This window comes from Enhydra lutris, unplaced genomic scaffold (genome assembly GCF_002288905.1).
Source record: "Enhydra lutris kenyoni isolate GAN:26980312 unplaced genomic scaffold, ASM228890v2 scaffoldscaffold12, whole genome shotgun sequence".
Taxonomy (NCBI): Eukaryota; Metazoa; Chordata; class Mammalia; order Carnivora; family Mustelidae; genus Enhydra; species Enhydra lutris.
In genome coordinates, this window is record NW_019154096.1 from 45632074 (window position 1) to 45648094 (window position 16021).

The 16021-nt window shown below is 40.0% G+C and overlaps 1 protein-coding gene and 1 pseudogene across 1 annotated transcript in view; one reads left to right on the plus strand and one right to left on the minus strand.

The window, feature by feature from the left end:
• On the minus strand, positions 1-487 carry LOC111145014 (annotated as a pseudogene).
• A 3349-nt stretch (positions 488-3836) lies between these two features.
• The window catches only part of LOC111144755 (B-TFIID TATA-box binding protein associated factor 1), a 111048-nt gene continuing 98863 nt past the window's right edge, over positions 3837-16021 (plus strand). Inside the window, exon 1 of the mRNA XM_022499193.1 lies at positions 3837-4118. Coding sequence (XP_022354901.1) covers positions 4105-4118 — 14 coding nt within the window. The 5' untranslated portion in view covers positions 3837-4104. The remainder of the gene's footprint in view (positions 4119-16021) is intronic.

Below are 16021 nucleotides of genomic sequence, written 5' to 3' on the forward strand. Positions count from 1 at the left end.
TCACTCACCACAGTGGTCACAGTCAACTTCACTTGTTCTCCTGCAGTTGATGGCTATGTAACCAGTCTCACCACACCTATCGCACTCACTTTGGGACAGTCTTTTTGAATGTGTCCAAACTGTCCACAAGAATAGCACTTCTGCTCATCCTTATGGTCAGGGTCATGAGCCAGATGGCCTGGTCTGCTACAGCTGTAGCAGAATTGCTCTCTCTCTCTGAGGATCCTGGCAGTCCTTGTTTATGTGGCCACGTCTACTGCTATTATAGCCAGGTGTCCTCTTGAAGACCACAATCATCTGCAAGATAACCAGACTCACCACAGTGATAACAGGTGTCTGGAAGAGATAAGAAACCAAACTGGAAACCTCTACCAAGGTTTCCACCTCTGCCATGGCTTCTTATTCCAAGACCACAGGCTCCACCAGTAGGGCATTCCTGGGCCTCATAGTCAGATCGTCCACACTGGAAACACTCATTACTGCTCATGGCTGCAGTTAGATCTTCAGTATCTGAGCAGGGCTGCAGCGGTGGACACTCAGACACAGGACCAGGAAGGCCTGCCATTGATTTTTTGAAACCACTTTTCTGGTGATAAAGTATAATAGCTAATATTTATTTAGCTGTTAGTGTTTTTTAAGTGTATCATATCTTGCTCATTTAATCCTTACCATCACTTTACAGAGTACAGGTTCATAATCCATTATTGACAATTCTGAAACTGGAAAGGGTCTAAAAACCATATTTTAAAAAAAATTCATTTGGAAGCAAACCTGACCTGAACTGGCTTGCAACTATTTACAGTCTTTGATTTATTCCTCTTAGTATGGCTGACTATTCATACCTTTTGCTGCAGAGCTATAAATGTATTTGATTATAGGATGCTACCCTAGAAGCTGTTGGGGTATGATGTAATACAAGGTATATGAACTGGATTACTAAATCCAATCAAAACCTAAAATTGAAATTGAAATCTAAAAGAATTCTAAATTCAGAAAACCACCTGGCAGGCATTTCAAATATGCATTGTGGACCAACTGATGATCATCACCATTTTACAGATGAGACACAGAAGTTAAGTCACTAACTCAAGATCATATAGTGAACCAAAAGAAAAATCAATGTAGTTAATAGTATTTTTGCATGCTTATTGTGACAGTCACTTGGTTAAATGCCTTTAATTCATTATCTCATTTAATACTCATTACCACAATAGGAGGTCCTATTATTTTATTTTTTAAGATTTTATTTATTTATTTGACACAGAGAGAGAGAGAGATCACAAGCAGGCAGAGAGGCAGGCAGAGAGAGAGGGGAAGCAGGCTTCCCACCAAGCAGAGAGCCTGATTCGGGACTCCATCCCAGGACCTTGAGATCATGACCCGAGCCGAAGGCAGAGGCTTAACCCACTGAGCCACCCAGGTGCCCCAGGAGGTGCTATTATTATCCCCATTTCACAGATGAAGGAACTGCAGCTTAGAAGGGTACAACTCCCTTAACAGCTGTGTTAAATGTGGTGAGGAAGGATTTAAAAACAAGATAGACTGACATCAATATATTTGATTATTACACTATCCCTTGCAAACCTATGATACTAACCATTTCCTGTCTTCTAAATGTCATTTTGAACTATATATCTACTTACCTCTGAATATTAAAGAGAAAGATTTTTAATCAGATTATCTTATTCACATGTTAAAGCTCTCCTATGACTTCCTACTGCATCTAGAGTAAAATCCAAATTCCTTACAATGGCCTCTATCTTCTAGTTCATCTCTCCACACAGCAGACTTCCCTTAGGCTTTTACACTTCCTCTACCTGGAATTCTCCCCAGATCTTCACACAGCTGGCTCCCCCCTGTCTTTCAGGCCTCAGGTTAAGTGCCTCCTTGGTTTTTTCCTAATTACCCAGTCTAGAGTCTCTAATCATCCTATTTACCCCATGATTCTGCTTTACATGAAATATAAACATGACATTTTCTTGTTTACCTGTTTACTCTTTTTCCTTCCATTAGGATGTAAGTTCAACCAAATGAGTACCCCAAAGTTCCAATCTCTAGTAGAGTTCAGCAAATGGTAGGTATTAATTTTGGTTGAATAAATGAATGTAGTACACAATCAGTTAAGTAGTACCTGCTTTTTCGTTTCATTGGTGGGAAATATATTGAGAAGGTGGGTGTGAGAAGACTGTGAAATGTGAAGATACTTGAATATCAGCTTAATTGGATTTTGTTTAACAGTACAAACAGTGCCTAGTGAAGTGCTGGACACAGAGCGGGTGCCAAATAAATATTTACTGAATGAATGAACAACAGTAAATATTACTAACTTGGATTGTGGGCAAATTAAACATTCTGAAAAAAAAGAAAAACTTTCTGAGCTTAGTTTCCTTACCTCTAAATTAAAGATTAATATGGTGCCTGGATTGCTCTGTTGGTAGGGCATGTGACTCTTGATCTTGGGGTTGTGAGTTTGAGCCCCATGTTGGGTGTAGAGATTACTTAAATATAAAATCTCAAAAAAAAAAAAATTGAAGGTTAAAACTTACTTTACCGGTCAGCCTAGGAATTATAGGAGATAAATTGTGCCAAATGCTTACCACATAGCAGGAGCTTGTTTGTTTCTTTTCCCTTACATTTATATACTACTTTATGGTTTACAAAGCTCTTGTAAGCTTTCCTAGATACATGACATCATTTTATTCCCATAACCTTCTATAGTACTTCTCACTAGCTTCATTTTATAGATGAAAAGCAGACTCAGGTGTTGAGGCATAGACTCTTCAGGTAATAAGAAGCCAGTGGGCAAATTTTATACGCAGAGTGACATGATAAAAGCAGTGGTTTTGTGTGTGTGTTTTAAAGATTTTATTTATTTATTTGTTAGACAGAGAGCACAAGCAGAGAGAGCGGCAGACAGGGAGAGAAGCAGGCTCTCAGCTGAATAGGAGCCCGAGGTGGGGCTCAATCCCAGGACGCTGGGGTCATGACCCCAGCAGAAGGCAGCCGCTTAACCAGGCGCCCCCAAAGCAGGTTTTTCTTTTTTTATACGGATCTGTTAGCGGCCTCAAGATGGACTTGACTTTAGAAGCTGGAGAAACAATACCTTAGCTACTATCATAAAAATCAAGTTTAAGATGGTAAGGACTTGCACTAAGTGACAGAAGAATGTTTAATTAAAAGACTAATGAGTTAAGCAACTCAATAGCTAGATAAGCCACACACACACACACACACACACACACACACACACACACACACACAGGTGGTTGGGGGCTGGGAATTTTTACACAGGACTGAGAAAATCACCGTTTTTTATCTACAACATCGACAGCTGAGAAAACAAACTGGGTTTGGCAAAATAGCTGGCATAAGACCTTCCCTACGATAGCTATGCAGAACTTCTGGCGAATATGGCTAACATCGGAACCGTGTCCTAAGTGCCCCAGCAGATCTTCCCTGCTTTCACCCCTCCCACTGGCATCGCCCCCCTCGAATAGAGCACCTAAGGTCTTCGGGATCGTGTTTTCTCTAGCAGTCTGGTTGGATAAGGACCAGGGCAGTAAGGAATTAGATACCAAGTTTTTGAATTTCCAGAGCCTTGGCTAAATCGCTTTTTTTTCCTTCTCTAGGAAATAAGGGTACCCTTATTTATCCTTCCTGTCTCGTTAACGACAGATAGCCACAAACTTTTTCTTTCGGGTGCACGCAGCCAAACAGAAACTACCGTCACGCCTTCGCCTCACTCGCACAGCGGAGGCCGTGGAGGGGAGCTGACGTCACTTCCGGCGCGCTGACGCTCAGTCCAGCGTGCCGACGCCTGCGTCAGCAAAGAGCGGGGCTGGGGGCCCCCGGTTTGAAGTCGTGCGGGTCGGAGGACTGCCGCCTCCGCCGCCGCCTCAGACCCTTGCTGCCCGGCCGCGGCGGGGACGAATTCGGGCAGGCGGCGGGGCAGATGTTCAGGGACTCACGGCGGGACGCCCCGCGCCGCACCGGCCCTCCCCTCTGACCGGGGCCTGGGCCTTCGTCGCTCTGCTCTCTGGAAACTAGCGCCTCAGCGGTGCGGCGCGTAGCTCGCGGGGAGATCCGAACCGCCGGCGCCCGGCCATGGCGGTCTCCAGGTGGGTCTCGCTCCTTAAGAGAAGACAGGAAGGTGGCCCAGGCGAGGCACGGTCTCCTCTTGGTGCCCTCACTCCCAGAAAGAAGCGGTTCCCATTGTCACTGGGCTTGGGCGCCTTCTTCCACAGACTTCGGAGTTCGCTTCTCGGTCTCTGAGGGTTTGGGCTTCAGAAAACGTCTTTTTCTTGTGCTCTGTGCCACGTTAGAACTAGTTTTTCTCTTTCCTCACCATGCTTCTCTTCTCTGGTTTCTCTTCCCCCTTTCAGTTCTAGAGCCTGTTACCTCTCTTAGTGCTTCTAAGGCTGATCCCTAACCTCCATTTCATGGGAAAACTTGGTAGAAACTGTCGAGGTCTGGGAGATTTGAATTACTATTATCCAAGTGAACTTCTAATTATATTTAGAAATTACTTATGGCTTTAAGGATATGTTCTTTCCTGAGGACTTTTTTCTTAGAGTATAATTCTTTTGTTTAGCAGTAAACATTCAGTCGTCAGCATTGTAATTTTTAGCAATTTATTGTATTAGCACCGTCTTTCTTAACTAAGGCGTGAAAGATATCATAAATCTTGTTATTTTAAAAAAATGTTGCCGATCAACAGAAACGTCTGGGAAAACTGTAGAAAAGTCAATAAGACGTGTAGCTATGGGAGGAAAGTCCTTTCCTCCAATATGACAAGAATCGTGGGAAAACTTTGTTTTGATTGATTTTGTTTGATTTTGGAAATGTCAGTAGGGGATGGTCCTTCTGATGTTACCAGTCAGGAATCCCCAAGTTCGCTAGAGTTGATGAGGTAAGTTTTCATGAGAACTGGGTTTTTCTGTCAAATAGACTAAAGGAAGCAATGACAGTTAAGAATACAAATAGTTTTCATTCATTTTTCACAGTAAGTTGAAATTCATTCTCTTGACACAGTAGGTGCTCAAGCAAGCTGTCTGTTTTGCAAGCCAAAAGGATAACCCATTCCTCACAGATTCACTAGATAACTGATGAAATAGTGTGTGGGAGAAGTCCATGGGAGTTGGTTTAAGGGGGTTGCTAGATACCTGTAGGAGAGAGCATCTAATTTTTATTTCATACGTTAATTGAATCCAGTCATTGTGAGGAAAGTCTTATTTTGTGATATATAAAATTACCTTGGGAGTGGTGGTTTAACTTTTTGTAAATACTGAAAAGTGTATCTTCTCTAATTTGTTACCTTCTATATGAATATATATGTTATAAATACATTGATACAGCAACTTAATAAGAGATTTGTTTATTAGGTGATACAGTGTTTAAGAGAATGAGTAGCTCCTGGACTCCATTTGGTGGAGCATGCGGCTCTTGATCTAGGGGTGGCAGTTCAAGCCCCATGTTGGGTGGAGAGTTTACTTAATAAAAATATTAAAAATCAAGATTAGCTCTTGAAGTTCCTCTTAGAGCAGACTGTTTTCACAGTATTGGATATGGTTTTATAGAGACAAAGTGAAAGTATTTAAAGAGAAACTAATCTGCTTGGCCTATGCTAATCTATTTACAGAAGTTTAAGGCATGTAAATTTCTCAATGAATGAGTGGGTTTTGAAAGCTACTGCCTTTTGTTCTTGACATTGGATTTCAAAGGGTAGTACTCTTTTTTATGTAGATTCTTTTTGCCAAAATTCTGTTAAATCCTAAGAAAAAACAAAACAAAATCTGTAATCTGTCATGGTTTTAGGTAAAAGCTACTCCTGTGTATATTTAGTAATATCATGGTCCAAGAAAGACACTTTTGAGACACCTTCTGTGTTTTGGGGATACTGTCAGTTGCCTTTTTTTTTTTTTTTTTTTTTTTTTTTAAGTTTTTTTTTTTTTATTTGACAGAGAGAGACACAACAAGAGAGGGAACACAAGCAGGGGGAGTGGGAGAGGAAGAAGCAGGCTTCCCGCTGAGTAGGCACCATGATGTAGGGGTCAGTCCCAAGACCCAGAGATCATGACCTGAGCTGAAGGCAGCTGCTTAACGACTGAGCCACCCACACGCCCTAGCTCTTATTTTTTTTTTATTAGAAGATTCACTTCAAATAGCAAACTTTTTTTTTTAATATTTTATTTATTTATTTGACAGAGATCACAAGTAGGCAGAGAGAGGGAGAGAGAGAGAGAGAGAGGGAGGAGGAAGCAGGCTCCCCGCAGAGCAGAGAGCCAATGCGGGACTCGATCCCAGGACCCTGAGATCATGACCTGAGCCGAAGGCAGAGGCTTAACCCACTGAGCCACCCAGGCGCCCTCAAATAGCAAACTTTAATTTCAAGCTGCTCTTTTCCATACACTAAGCATTTCTTTACTAACTGAATTTCCTTTCTTATTGGTGTATGCTTGTAGAATACAGACTCATTTGAATATTTTATGCAGAATAGGTAGAAGATAGCTCAAGAGATAAAAATTATATTTGCCAGAATCAAATCTAAAATATATATATATATATATATATTTTTTAAGATTTTATTTATTTATTTGTCAGAGAGAGAGAGAGCGAGCACAGGCAGACAGAGTGGCAGGCAGAGGCAGAGGGAGAAGCAGGCTCCCCACAGAACAAGGAGCCCGATGTGGGACTCGATCCCAGGACACTGGGATCATGACCTGAGCCGAAGGCAGCTGCTCAACCAACTGAGCCACCCAGGCGTCCAAATCTAAAATATTTTTTTGCACTGTAATATTTTTAGGACCTTGTAAATATTTCCAACAGAAGGGAAATGGTTAGTTGGTACCATCATTCCCTTAATTGCCAGGTTCAGGAATCTGGGAATAATAAATGATTTTTCCCTCTCTCCTCTTCTCGCCAATCCAGCCAGTTACCAAACCCAATCCTGTTAGTCTATTTTTCTAATCTTTCTCTGGCCAGTTGTCTTTCTTTCCATACCAGTTACCACAGTCTTGCTCTGTACCCCCATCATCTCTGATCCAAGACACCTGCAACAGCAGCCACTTGTTCTTCTGCCTCGCATGGCATCTCTAATTTTTCCTCACTTCAGCCATATTTTGCTAATATGCAAATGTTAATGTCTTTTTTTTTTCTTTTTTTTTTTGCTTAAAACCTTTAGATGTTTTCTTTTGCCTTAGCATATAGTCCAAATTCCGTAACAGACTTATCTTACTAGGTTCTTTGTGATCTGGTTTCTGCTTCACCTTTTTAGCTTCACCTTGTGTCAGGTTCTCTCCATCTTTCTCCCTTTCATTTTGAATCTGTTCTCACCTTCCATTCTTTACGTCTGGAACATTCCTTTTTTGCCCTCCCACCTTTCACCCCAAGTCTGGGTAACCTTAGTTTTGGAGTATGAGTTTATATGTCACTTTGGGAAGCTTTCTCTGGTTTTACTTCAACTGAGTTACTTGCACCAATATGTACTTCTGTCAGTCCTTATATATTTCATAATTGCGTAATTGTTCTCCCTGCTTGGATTTAGGTACACTCTGGAGAGAAGGGAGTATGTCTGATCTTTCTCTTCCCAGGAGAGTGCTTGGGTCCTAGTAGGTGCTCTACACACTTTTTTAAACGAATGAGTGATTTTGTTTCTTGTTTTAGTAGCTGTCTTAATTTTACCATAGTTTATGAATGTAGTAGAATATTCCCAGTGTTTTTTCAGTGAGTCCTTAATAGTCAGCTATAGTTTTTCCTTAGGAAGACAAACTTTTGCTATACCTTTGAATATTAGCCAGGATTATAATTTTAAAAAACACAATTTTATCAGAACTATTTTTAAAAAGTCTATAGCATATTGAATTCTGTGATAGTGTGGCCTTTTATAATCCAAATTAGATATAATACAACTTTGCACTCAAATTTTTTAGACCCTGATCAGATTTTTTAGACCCTGCTTATAGTTTTATAACGGTCTAGTTTTATCATACTTTGAATTGTAAGAATGTGGCAAAATTATCAAATACACGGGTCAACTCTTGATTTCTGGGAGAGTTAAATCTTGCAAACAAATAAACTTTGAAACTCTTTAAAATTGCAAATATAGTTATAGCATTTGAAGTTCTGCAAAATGCAGTGAAGTACTACTGAAAAATGTATGACTCCCTTAGACCCTTAGTAAGAGACAAATATACAAATGTAGGAGTAGAGAACAATGTTGCCCTTGAGATATGAATGTTGGAAGGTCAGCTGAGCTCATTTACTAGCTACTTACTCCCACAAAACCAACCTCAGCAAAAAGATAAATTAATATATATTACAGTTTTCAGTGTTGCTTGCAAATAATTGAAATAGTAATTGTTAAATATCTTTTAAATTTTTTTGGTTTTTTTACTATGGTTAGCGAACATATAGTACATCGTTAGCTTTTTCTTTCTTTTTTTTTAAGATTTTATTTGTCAGAGATTAAGAGAGAAAGCATAAGCAGGGGGAATGGCAGAGAAAGGGAGAAGCAGGTTCCCGCTGACCAGAGAGCCTGAGTTGGGGCTTGATCCTAGGACCCTGGGATCATGACCTGAACTGAAGGCAGATGCTTAATCAACTGAGCCACCCAGGTGCCCCACTGTTAAATCTTTGAATAATGCTGTTTTGCTTTGTGAGCCTTTCTCCAGTTGGGGTTGGGCCATCAACAATAAAGACAGCCTTAGAGGAACTGTTAAGATATGTTTATTACAGAAGATGGTGAATTTGTGACAGTGTTGAGTACCATGACTTACTACACGTTTGTTTGTGTGTGTGTGTTTAAGATTGTTTTTCATACCTTTGCCAGATTATGCCATAACTAGTTAAGGTGACTTTTGTACATTGATTAGCTAATAGGAACATAGTTTTCCTTTGATCATACAAATTTAAAAATATTCTTCCTCAGTGATCTAAGCTATAGAGGCCATGTCTAAAATGTCTAGACAGTAGTTATGCATTATTAGAAACTGTTTCTCAGGTCTGTGACGTTTTTGCATTTGAAAATAATGCAATGTTCAGAAACTTTTCTGGAAAAAAGGGAGCACACCCTCTTATGGAAGAAACAAATTGCTACATTTGATCAGAACTTTGCTCAGTTTTGTTAATTCTTTTTGTATTGCTGATACTTTAGAGAAACATTGTTTCAGTAGTCCTGTTCTTCCAAACACAAGGAAGTTTCTTGCTGGGGAGGTTCCAGTGGATCCTTCCTGCTGACGGCGAAACGATCAAATGATCTTGATGATCTCTAGGACAGCTCAGGTTTCTTGTGTTTGTTAGGCCTCTTCCTCCATTACTGCTAATTTCAATCAATTACAGGATTGACAGAACTGTTACAAATATTAATATGTCAAATATTTTATAATTAAAAGCCAGGAAAGGTAGAAGAGGTATATGGAAGCTTTTACATTTCAGTCTGTATGGCAAATGCCTCCCTGTTTCTTTGCTTTATTCCTCAGGGTACTTACATAAAGCATTTTGTTGCTTGGTTTTTAAATTACGGTAAAATACACAGAACATAAAATTCACCATTTTAACCTTTTTTTTTTTTTTAAAGATTTTTTTTATTGATTTATTTTGACAGACAGAGATCACAAATAGGCAGAGAAGCAGAGAGAGAGAGAGAGAGAGAGAGAGAGAGAGGAGGAAGCAGGCTCCCTGCCGAGCAGAGAGCCCGATGCGGGGCTTGATCCCAGGATCCTGGAACCACGACCCGAGCCGAAGGCAGAGGCTTTAACCCACTGAGCCACCCAGGCGCCCCCCATTTTAACCGTTTTAAAGTGCGCAGTTTTGTATGAACTTTTAAAATAACAGATATTTCTTCTGAAGAACCTAGATTTTATCTTTAAGATAAAGTCATGCAAAAGGCTGTAGCTTGATGGGTGGATCAAGAGTAGAGGTTAGAAAAAAATGTCCTAAAAGAAATAACTGTTCGGTTGTACTATTTCAGCATTGATTTAATGACTAGTTATAGAATGCTTTCTATGTTCTAGGTACTAGAGATACAGCAGAGAACAAAGACAGAGTCCCCATTTAAAAAAAAAAAAAATTAAAGATTTTATTTGTTTCAGAGAGTGTGAGTGCAAGCGTGATGGGAGGAGGGAGAAGCAGACTTCCTGCTGACCAGGGAGCCCAGTGCTGGCATTGATAACAAGGTCCTGGGATCATGACCTCAGCTGGAGGCAGACACTTAACTGACTGAGCCACCCAGGTGCCCCTAGAGTCCCTATTTTAAGGAATTAACGTTCTAGTGTGGAAGTGAGGGAATACAGTTTAGTCTGGCATGCACCTGGCTTTGCACCTGGCTTTCATGTGGTTTCGCATCTTCATATTGATTCTCAGTGTACTGTGTGGGGTCTTTCTCTTCCTTGTTGAAAGAATATAACATTAGCATAGTTTCAAATTACCCACAATATAAATGAGAAGGTATACATTTAAAAATATCAGTCTAGAGAATTTCTTTGAAGTCGTTTATTTTGACCATAACTTTCTTACTTAATGATAATATGTGGAACTTACTACAGTGTTTATATTAGATATTTACTTTCTTATTCCCTAAGTCACACAGAAAAGTAAAAAAATTCAAATAGTTTGTTTTAAATTTTACTGTACTTTTGTTAAATGTAAAAAAAAAAGGCATTATAAAATGGACAAACTTGACTGATAATTCTTAGTTAAGGTTACATAGCTTTCCTTGTGAAGTGTTCTACTAGTTGACCTTACACTGTTTTTCAAAGAGATTAAGTTTAAATTTATTCTAAGAATATGGAGGTCAGAAGTAGATCAAAGAAATTATACTTATACTTTTTAAAAAAATCTCTGCTCCCCAATGTGGGCTTAAACTCATGACGCTGAGATCATGAGTTGCATGTTCTAGTGACTGAGCCAGCCAGGCACCCCTATACTTTTTTTTTTAATTTTCAAATGGCTTAGGAATGGAAATGCAGCATGTACTTGTTTGTTAATGATGAAGTAGTAACCTAGGACATAGTTCAAAATGCCTATGATTTCTTTTCGTATCTTTTTATATGTTTATTTCATGAATTATCATAATGCAAACAGCTGAAGAGAAGAAGGGTTAGATTGCAGCTGCCAGCATAACCTCTGCAAACTTTCATGTTCTCTTTCCTTTTTCTAGTCAGTCTTTAGAGCAATTGCCTGAAGTCATAGTTTGGTAAACAAAATGTGAATCATGTCTTGTATAATTCTCTCTGAATTAAAGTCCAGATTGAAAATGGGCCAGATTTCTTAGTAAATTCGTAACCAGTAGATATTGTCAAATATAATTGCCTTATATTCTATTTAAATTATTCTTCCAGTCTTTGGTACCTTTCATACAGCTTGACATCTATTCCCTCTTTCTCCTCCATCTATCTATCCTTCAAAGAATGAAGAATGGCATTTTTTTCCTACTAGCTGTTATGCAAGAGAAGTTTTAGCCAAAAGAAGTATTGTGGTAAGTACTGTTTCCTCAGTTAGCCCTTCTTTCAACTTCCTTTCTCTTCTGATCACCTAACTTCTGTCACACTCTCCTTCACCAAGGGCCCTACCTGCCCTCCAACATAATTCTGACCCTGTCTCATGCCCTTGCCCTTCCCCCCCACCAGTTTGCCATACCAGCCCTTTCCTGGTATTGTGTCCTGGCCGTGATGCTTGCCTTATAGCTGGCTACCTTGGGGTAACAGGTCAGATTGCCCTCTTGTCAGATCCTGGTTTGCTCATCCCTTTGTTCTTCCTTTTATGTGGTGTTTATTCTGCTATTCTGGATAGAGGATGGGAGATCTTCAAAAAACCAAAGATGTATTCTTATATCCCCATTCCTCTATTTAAGGAGGCAAGTTTGGTTACCACCAATGTGGAAGATGTGAGGATAAATAGGCCTGGATTAGGTGAGAGAGTGGACTGATCTGTTACCCCATGACAGTTGGCTGCTGGAGGAGCAGAGGTTACATGACACGACATTGGAATAAAAGGCTTTGTATAAAGGAGAGACGAGGAACTGCGTTGTTATGAGACAGGATCAGCATTATGTTAGAGAGGAGTCAAAAGGCCAGGAGTGTGGCTCTAATGAAGCTGGGTAGCAGGGGACTAAAGGAAAGTTTAGGAAGGGTGGAGATTTTTGAAGGAATACAGTGCCTACTTCATGGTCTCTTTCTCATCTTGCTCTTTGGAGCAGGTATAACTGCCTTGATGTTCTGAATGCTGGAATACTGCTGGGCTGATCTTATCATTTACTGGAACATTACCTTAGCATCAGTTCTGTTTATTTTTTGTTTTTCTTTTTTTAAGATTTATTTATGAGAGAGAGACAGAGCTCATGTGAGCAGGGGTGGGTGCAGAGGGGGAGAGAGAATCACAAGTAGACTCCCTGCTAAGTGTGGAGCCCAGGGCAGAGCCTGATCTCATGATCCTGAGATCATGACCTGAGCTGGATGCTAACTGACTGAACCACCCAGGTACCCCAGTTCTGTTATTTTTACAACTTGTTTTTACATAATATAGCTATTACAAATTAAGGGTGTTTCTCAAAGGAAGCAAAAAAAATTCTAATATAGCTCACTTTTTTTTTTTTAGCACACACTTTCTTTACTTAAAAATGATGTATAAACGTGGCCCTAAGAAACTTGCACTTTTTTTTTTTTTTAAAGATTTTATTTATTTATTTGACAGAGAGAAATCACAAGTAGGCAGAGAGGCAGGCAGAGAGAGAGGAGGAAGCAGGCTCCCTGCCGAGCAGAAAGCCCGACGTGGGGCTTGAACCCAGGACCTGGGATCATGACCCGAGCTGAAGGCAGCGGCTTAACCCACTGAGCCACCCAGGCGCCCCAAAACTTGCACTTTAATACCAACTAAAGAATTGTTTTAATACTGAGCAAAGACATTGCAGAGGCACTATGCAAAGTATTGTGGCAGAGAAAAAGAATCATTGGGGGAAGTGAAGCCTCATGAGCATAAGACATCATGGGATGAATTAGTGTAAGAGATGCCCCAAAAGAGCATAACAAATACCAAAAGGGTTATTCAAGATGAGAATTCGTGTAGATTTCAGAAGAGGAATTAATCTCTATGATACAGCAACCTGAGATAGTTTCAAGAGGGTAAAGGACTTTAAATCTTGATGGATGGGAGCTAGTTGAAGAATTGAGCCAAGAAAAGACATTCCAAGTGGAAAATGGTATAGAAGAAATTGTGAAAATCATAAAGATCCATGTTAGGGAGGTACTTATTTGTTTTTGATTACTATCTGATAGGCAATGATGAGCCATTGACAGTTTTAGAGTAAGGTAATAATTTGATCAAAAGATGCTTTAGGAAGAAATCTGGCAATAAGATCATGTTACCTTGGAGTTAAGCTCACCAGGCAGTTGAAACTGTGGCTCCCAGATGGACTAGATTGAGGATGATTTGTGATGTGTTATAGTTTAAACAAGTAACAATATAGTTTCCTCAGGAAACTGGTGAGGTGAGGAGCCAAGGATTGATTATGGGAGAATGTACATATTAAGAGTTAATATGTACATTGAATTCAGATATGAACAGGGTAATATAATGTGAAAACTTAGGTTAAAAAAGTATCTTAAAAATGGGGTACTTGCTGATACCAGATGTCATAGAAGAGTCAAGAAAATAGGACTTAACCAAAAGAAATTGAATTTGGAGTTTACAAGTTCATTGGTGACCATCAGGTGTGCCATTCAGTAGAAGAGAAGAATAGAAACTTGACTGATAAGGATTAAATTGTGTATAGTGAGGAAATAAAAGAAGTGATTTTTTTTTCAGATTTTATTTATTTATTTGACACAGAGAGAGAGCACAAGCAGGGGGAGCGGCAGGCAGAGGGAGAGGGAGAAGCAGGTTCCCCACTGAGCAGGGAGCTTGATGTGGGGCTTCATCCTAGGACCCTGAGATCATGACCTGAGCCAAAGGCAGAGGCTTAACCAACTGAGCCACCCAGGCACCCAAAAGAAATGATTTTAAACATTTGTTCATGATGCTTGACAATAAAAAAGAAAAAGCACGCTAGAAGATGAAGGTCAAGCAGTTTATTTCCTTTTCAGAGACCTTTGCATATTTGAAGGTAGAAGGGAATGGGTTAATAAGGCAGTGATTTAAGGCATTAAAGAAAGGATAATTGAATGAAGATAGAAGGGGGTGGTATCAAGGAAACAGTGGGATAATATCTAAGCCTTGAAGAGGAGTGAGGAGAGTCTTTACATTTGAAATAGAGAGGATGAGTGTAAAGAGCAATCTTTGGAGATAGTGAGGGGAGAACTTAAGGTAATTTGTGTTCCAAAGGCTAGAGATCCACTCAGTGAAGTATGTAGTCCATTCCTTTTTAAGGCATAGGGAATGGTATTTGGGGTTTGAGTAAAGTGGAAATGATTGGGGAGAACTTTGGAAACTGTCCATTTTCTTTTAACTTTTTACACACAGATTTATAAACAGGTTAGAATTGTCACTTCCTTACAGTGTTCATTTTGCAGCCAGTTTTGCTTTTGATCAAAAAGGCAGAATCTGGGATACCTGGGTGGCTCAGTTGGTTAAGTGTTTGCCTTCGGCTCAGGTCATGATCCCAGTGTCCTGGGATTGAGTCCCACATCAGGCTCCTTGCTTGGAGAGGAGCCTGATTTTCCCTCTGCCTACTGCTCCCCCTGCTTGTGTGCACACACACTCTCTCTCTCACACACACACAAATAAATAAATAAAATCTTTAAAAAACAAAACAGAATCTCTGTGCTGGAAAAAGAATTATGTAGTAGTTGAAATCTTTCCAGAGGTGAAGTCTAAGGAACTTGGCATCAAATAAGTTGAAGATATGACAGATGTTATGTTACATAAGAAAAAAAAAGTGGAAAAAAAAACAACCTCACAATGATGCAAAACTATAAAATACACTTAAATTATCTAGTTTTACCCTCCAAAGTAAGAGGTTAAGTGAAGTTAACTTTCTTAAGTCCTCCAACATGTGACAGAAGTAGGACCTCTAAAAGTCTCTTAACTTCCAGTGTAGTTTTCCATTTTGCCCCAGTTTTCTGGAGGAAAGTCCTAAATCTATGTAAACTGTTCATATATGAGAGGCCAATATTCTGATTTTTTTTTTTTTTTTTTTTTTTTTAAAGAGTGGGAGAGAGAGAGAGGTCGGGAGTGGGAGAGGGAGAGAGAGAATTTCAAGCAGGCACCATGCCCACCTCGGAGCCAGAGACGGGCTAGATCTCACAACCTGGAGATCATGACCTGAGCCGAAATCACATCACCACCCTGGTGCTCCAAGAGCCTGATACTGTTTTTGTTTTATTTGTTTTTTTGACAGAGAGAGCACAGGCAGAGGGAGAGGGAGAAGCAGGCTCCCTCCTGAGCAAGGGAGTCTGACAAGGGGCTCAATCCTAGGATCCTGGGATCATGACCTGAGCTGAAGGCAGATGCTTAAGTTGATTGATTAAGCCACCCAAGTGCCCTGAGCCTGATATTGTTATAAAGAATACATGCAGCAAGTCCACTTACAGTAGCATAAATTTGATCTAAGACTAACCTGTTCTTTGTAATAAAACTTACTTAATTTTTGATAATTTTGCCTGCCATATAATATGGAAGATTTTTTGTAAAGATTTTATTTATTTATTTTAGGGAGAGCACAAGCATCGAGGAGGGGCAGAGGGAGAGGGCATTGCAGACTCCCTGCTGAGCAGGGAGCCCAATGCAGGGCTTGCTCCCAGGACCCAGGGATCATGACCTGAACTGAAGGCAGATGCTTAACCGACTGAGCCACCCAGGCATCCCAGATGTTTTGAAATTTCTTTTTTTTTTTTTTTTAAGATTTTATTTATTTATTTGACACACAGAGATCACAAGTAGGCAGAGAGTCAGGCAAAAAGAGAGGGGGAAGCAGCCCAGACACGGGGCTCGATCCTAGGACTCTGAGACCATGACCCGAGCTGAAGGCAGAGGATTAACCCACTGAGCCACCCAGGCGCCCCTCTTTTTTTTTTTTTTTTTTTTTTTAAGA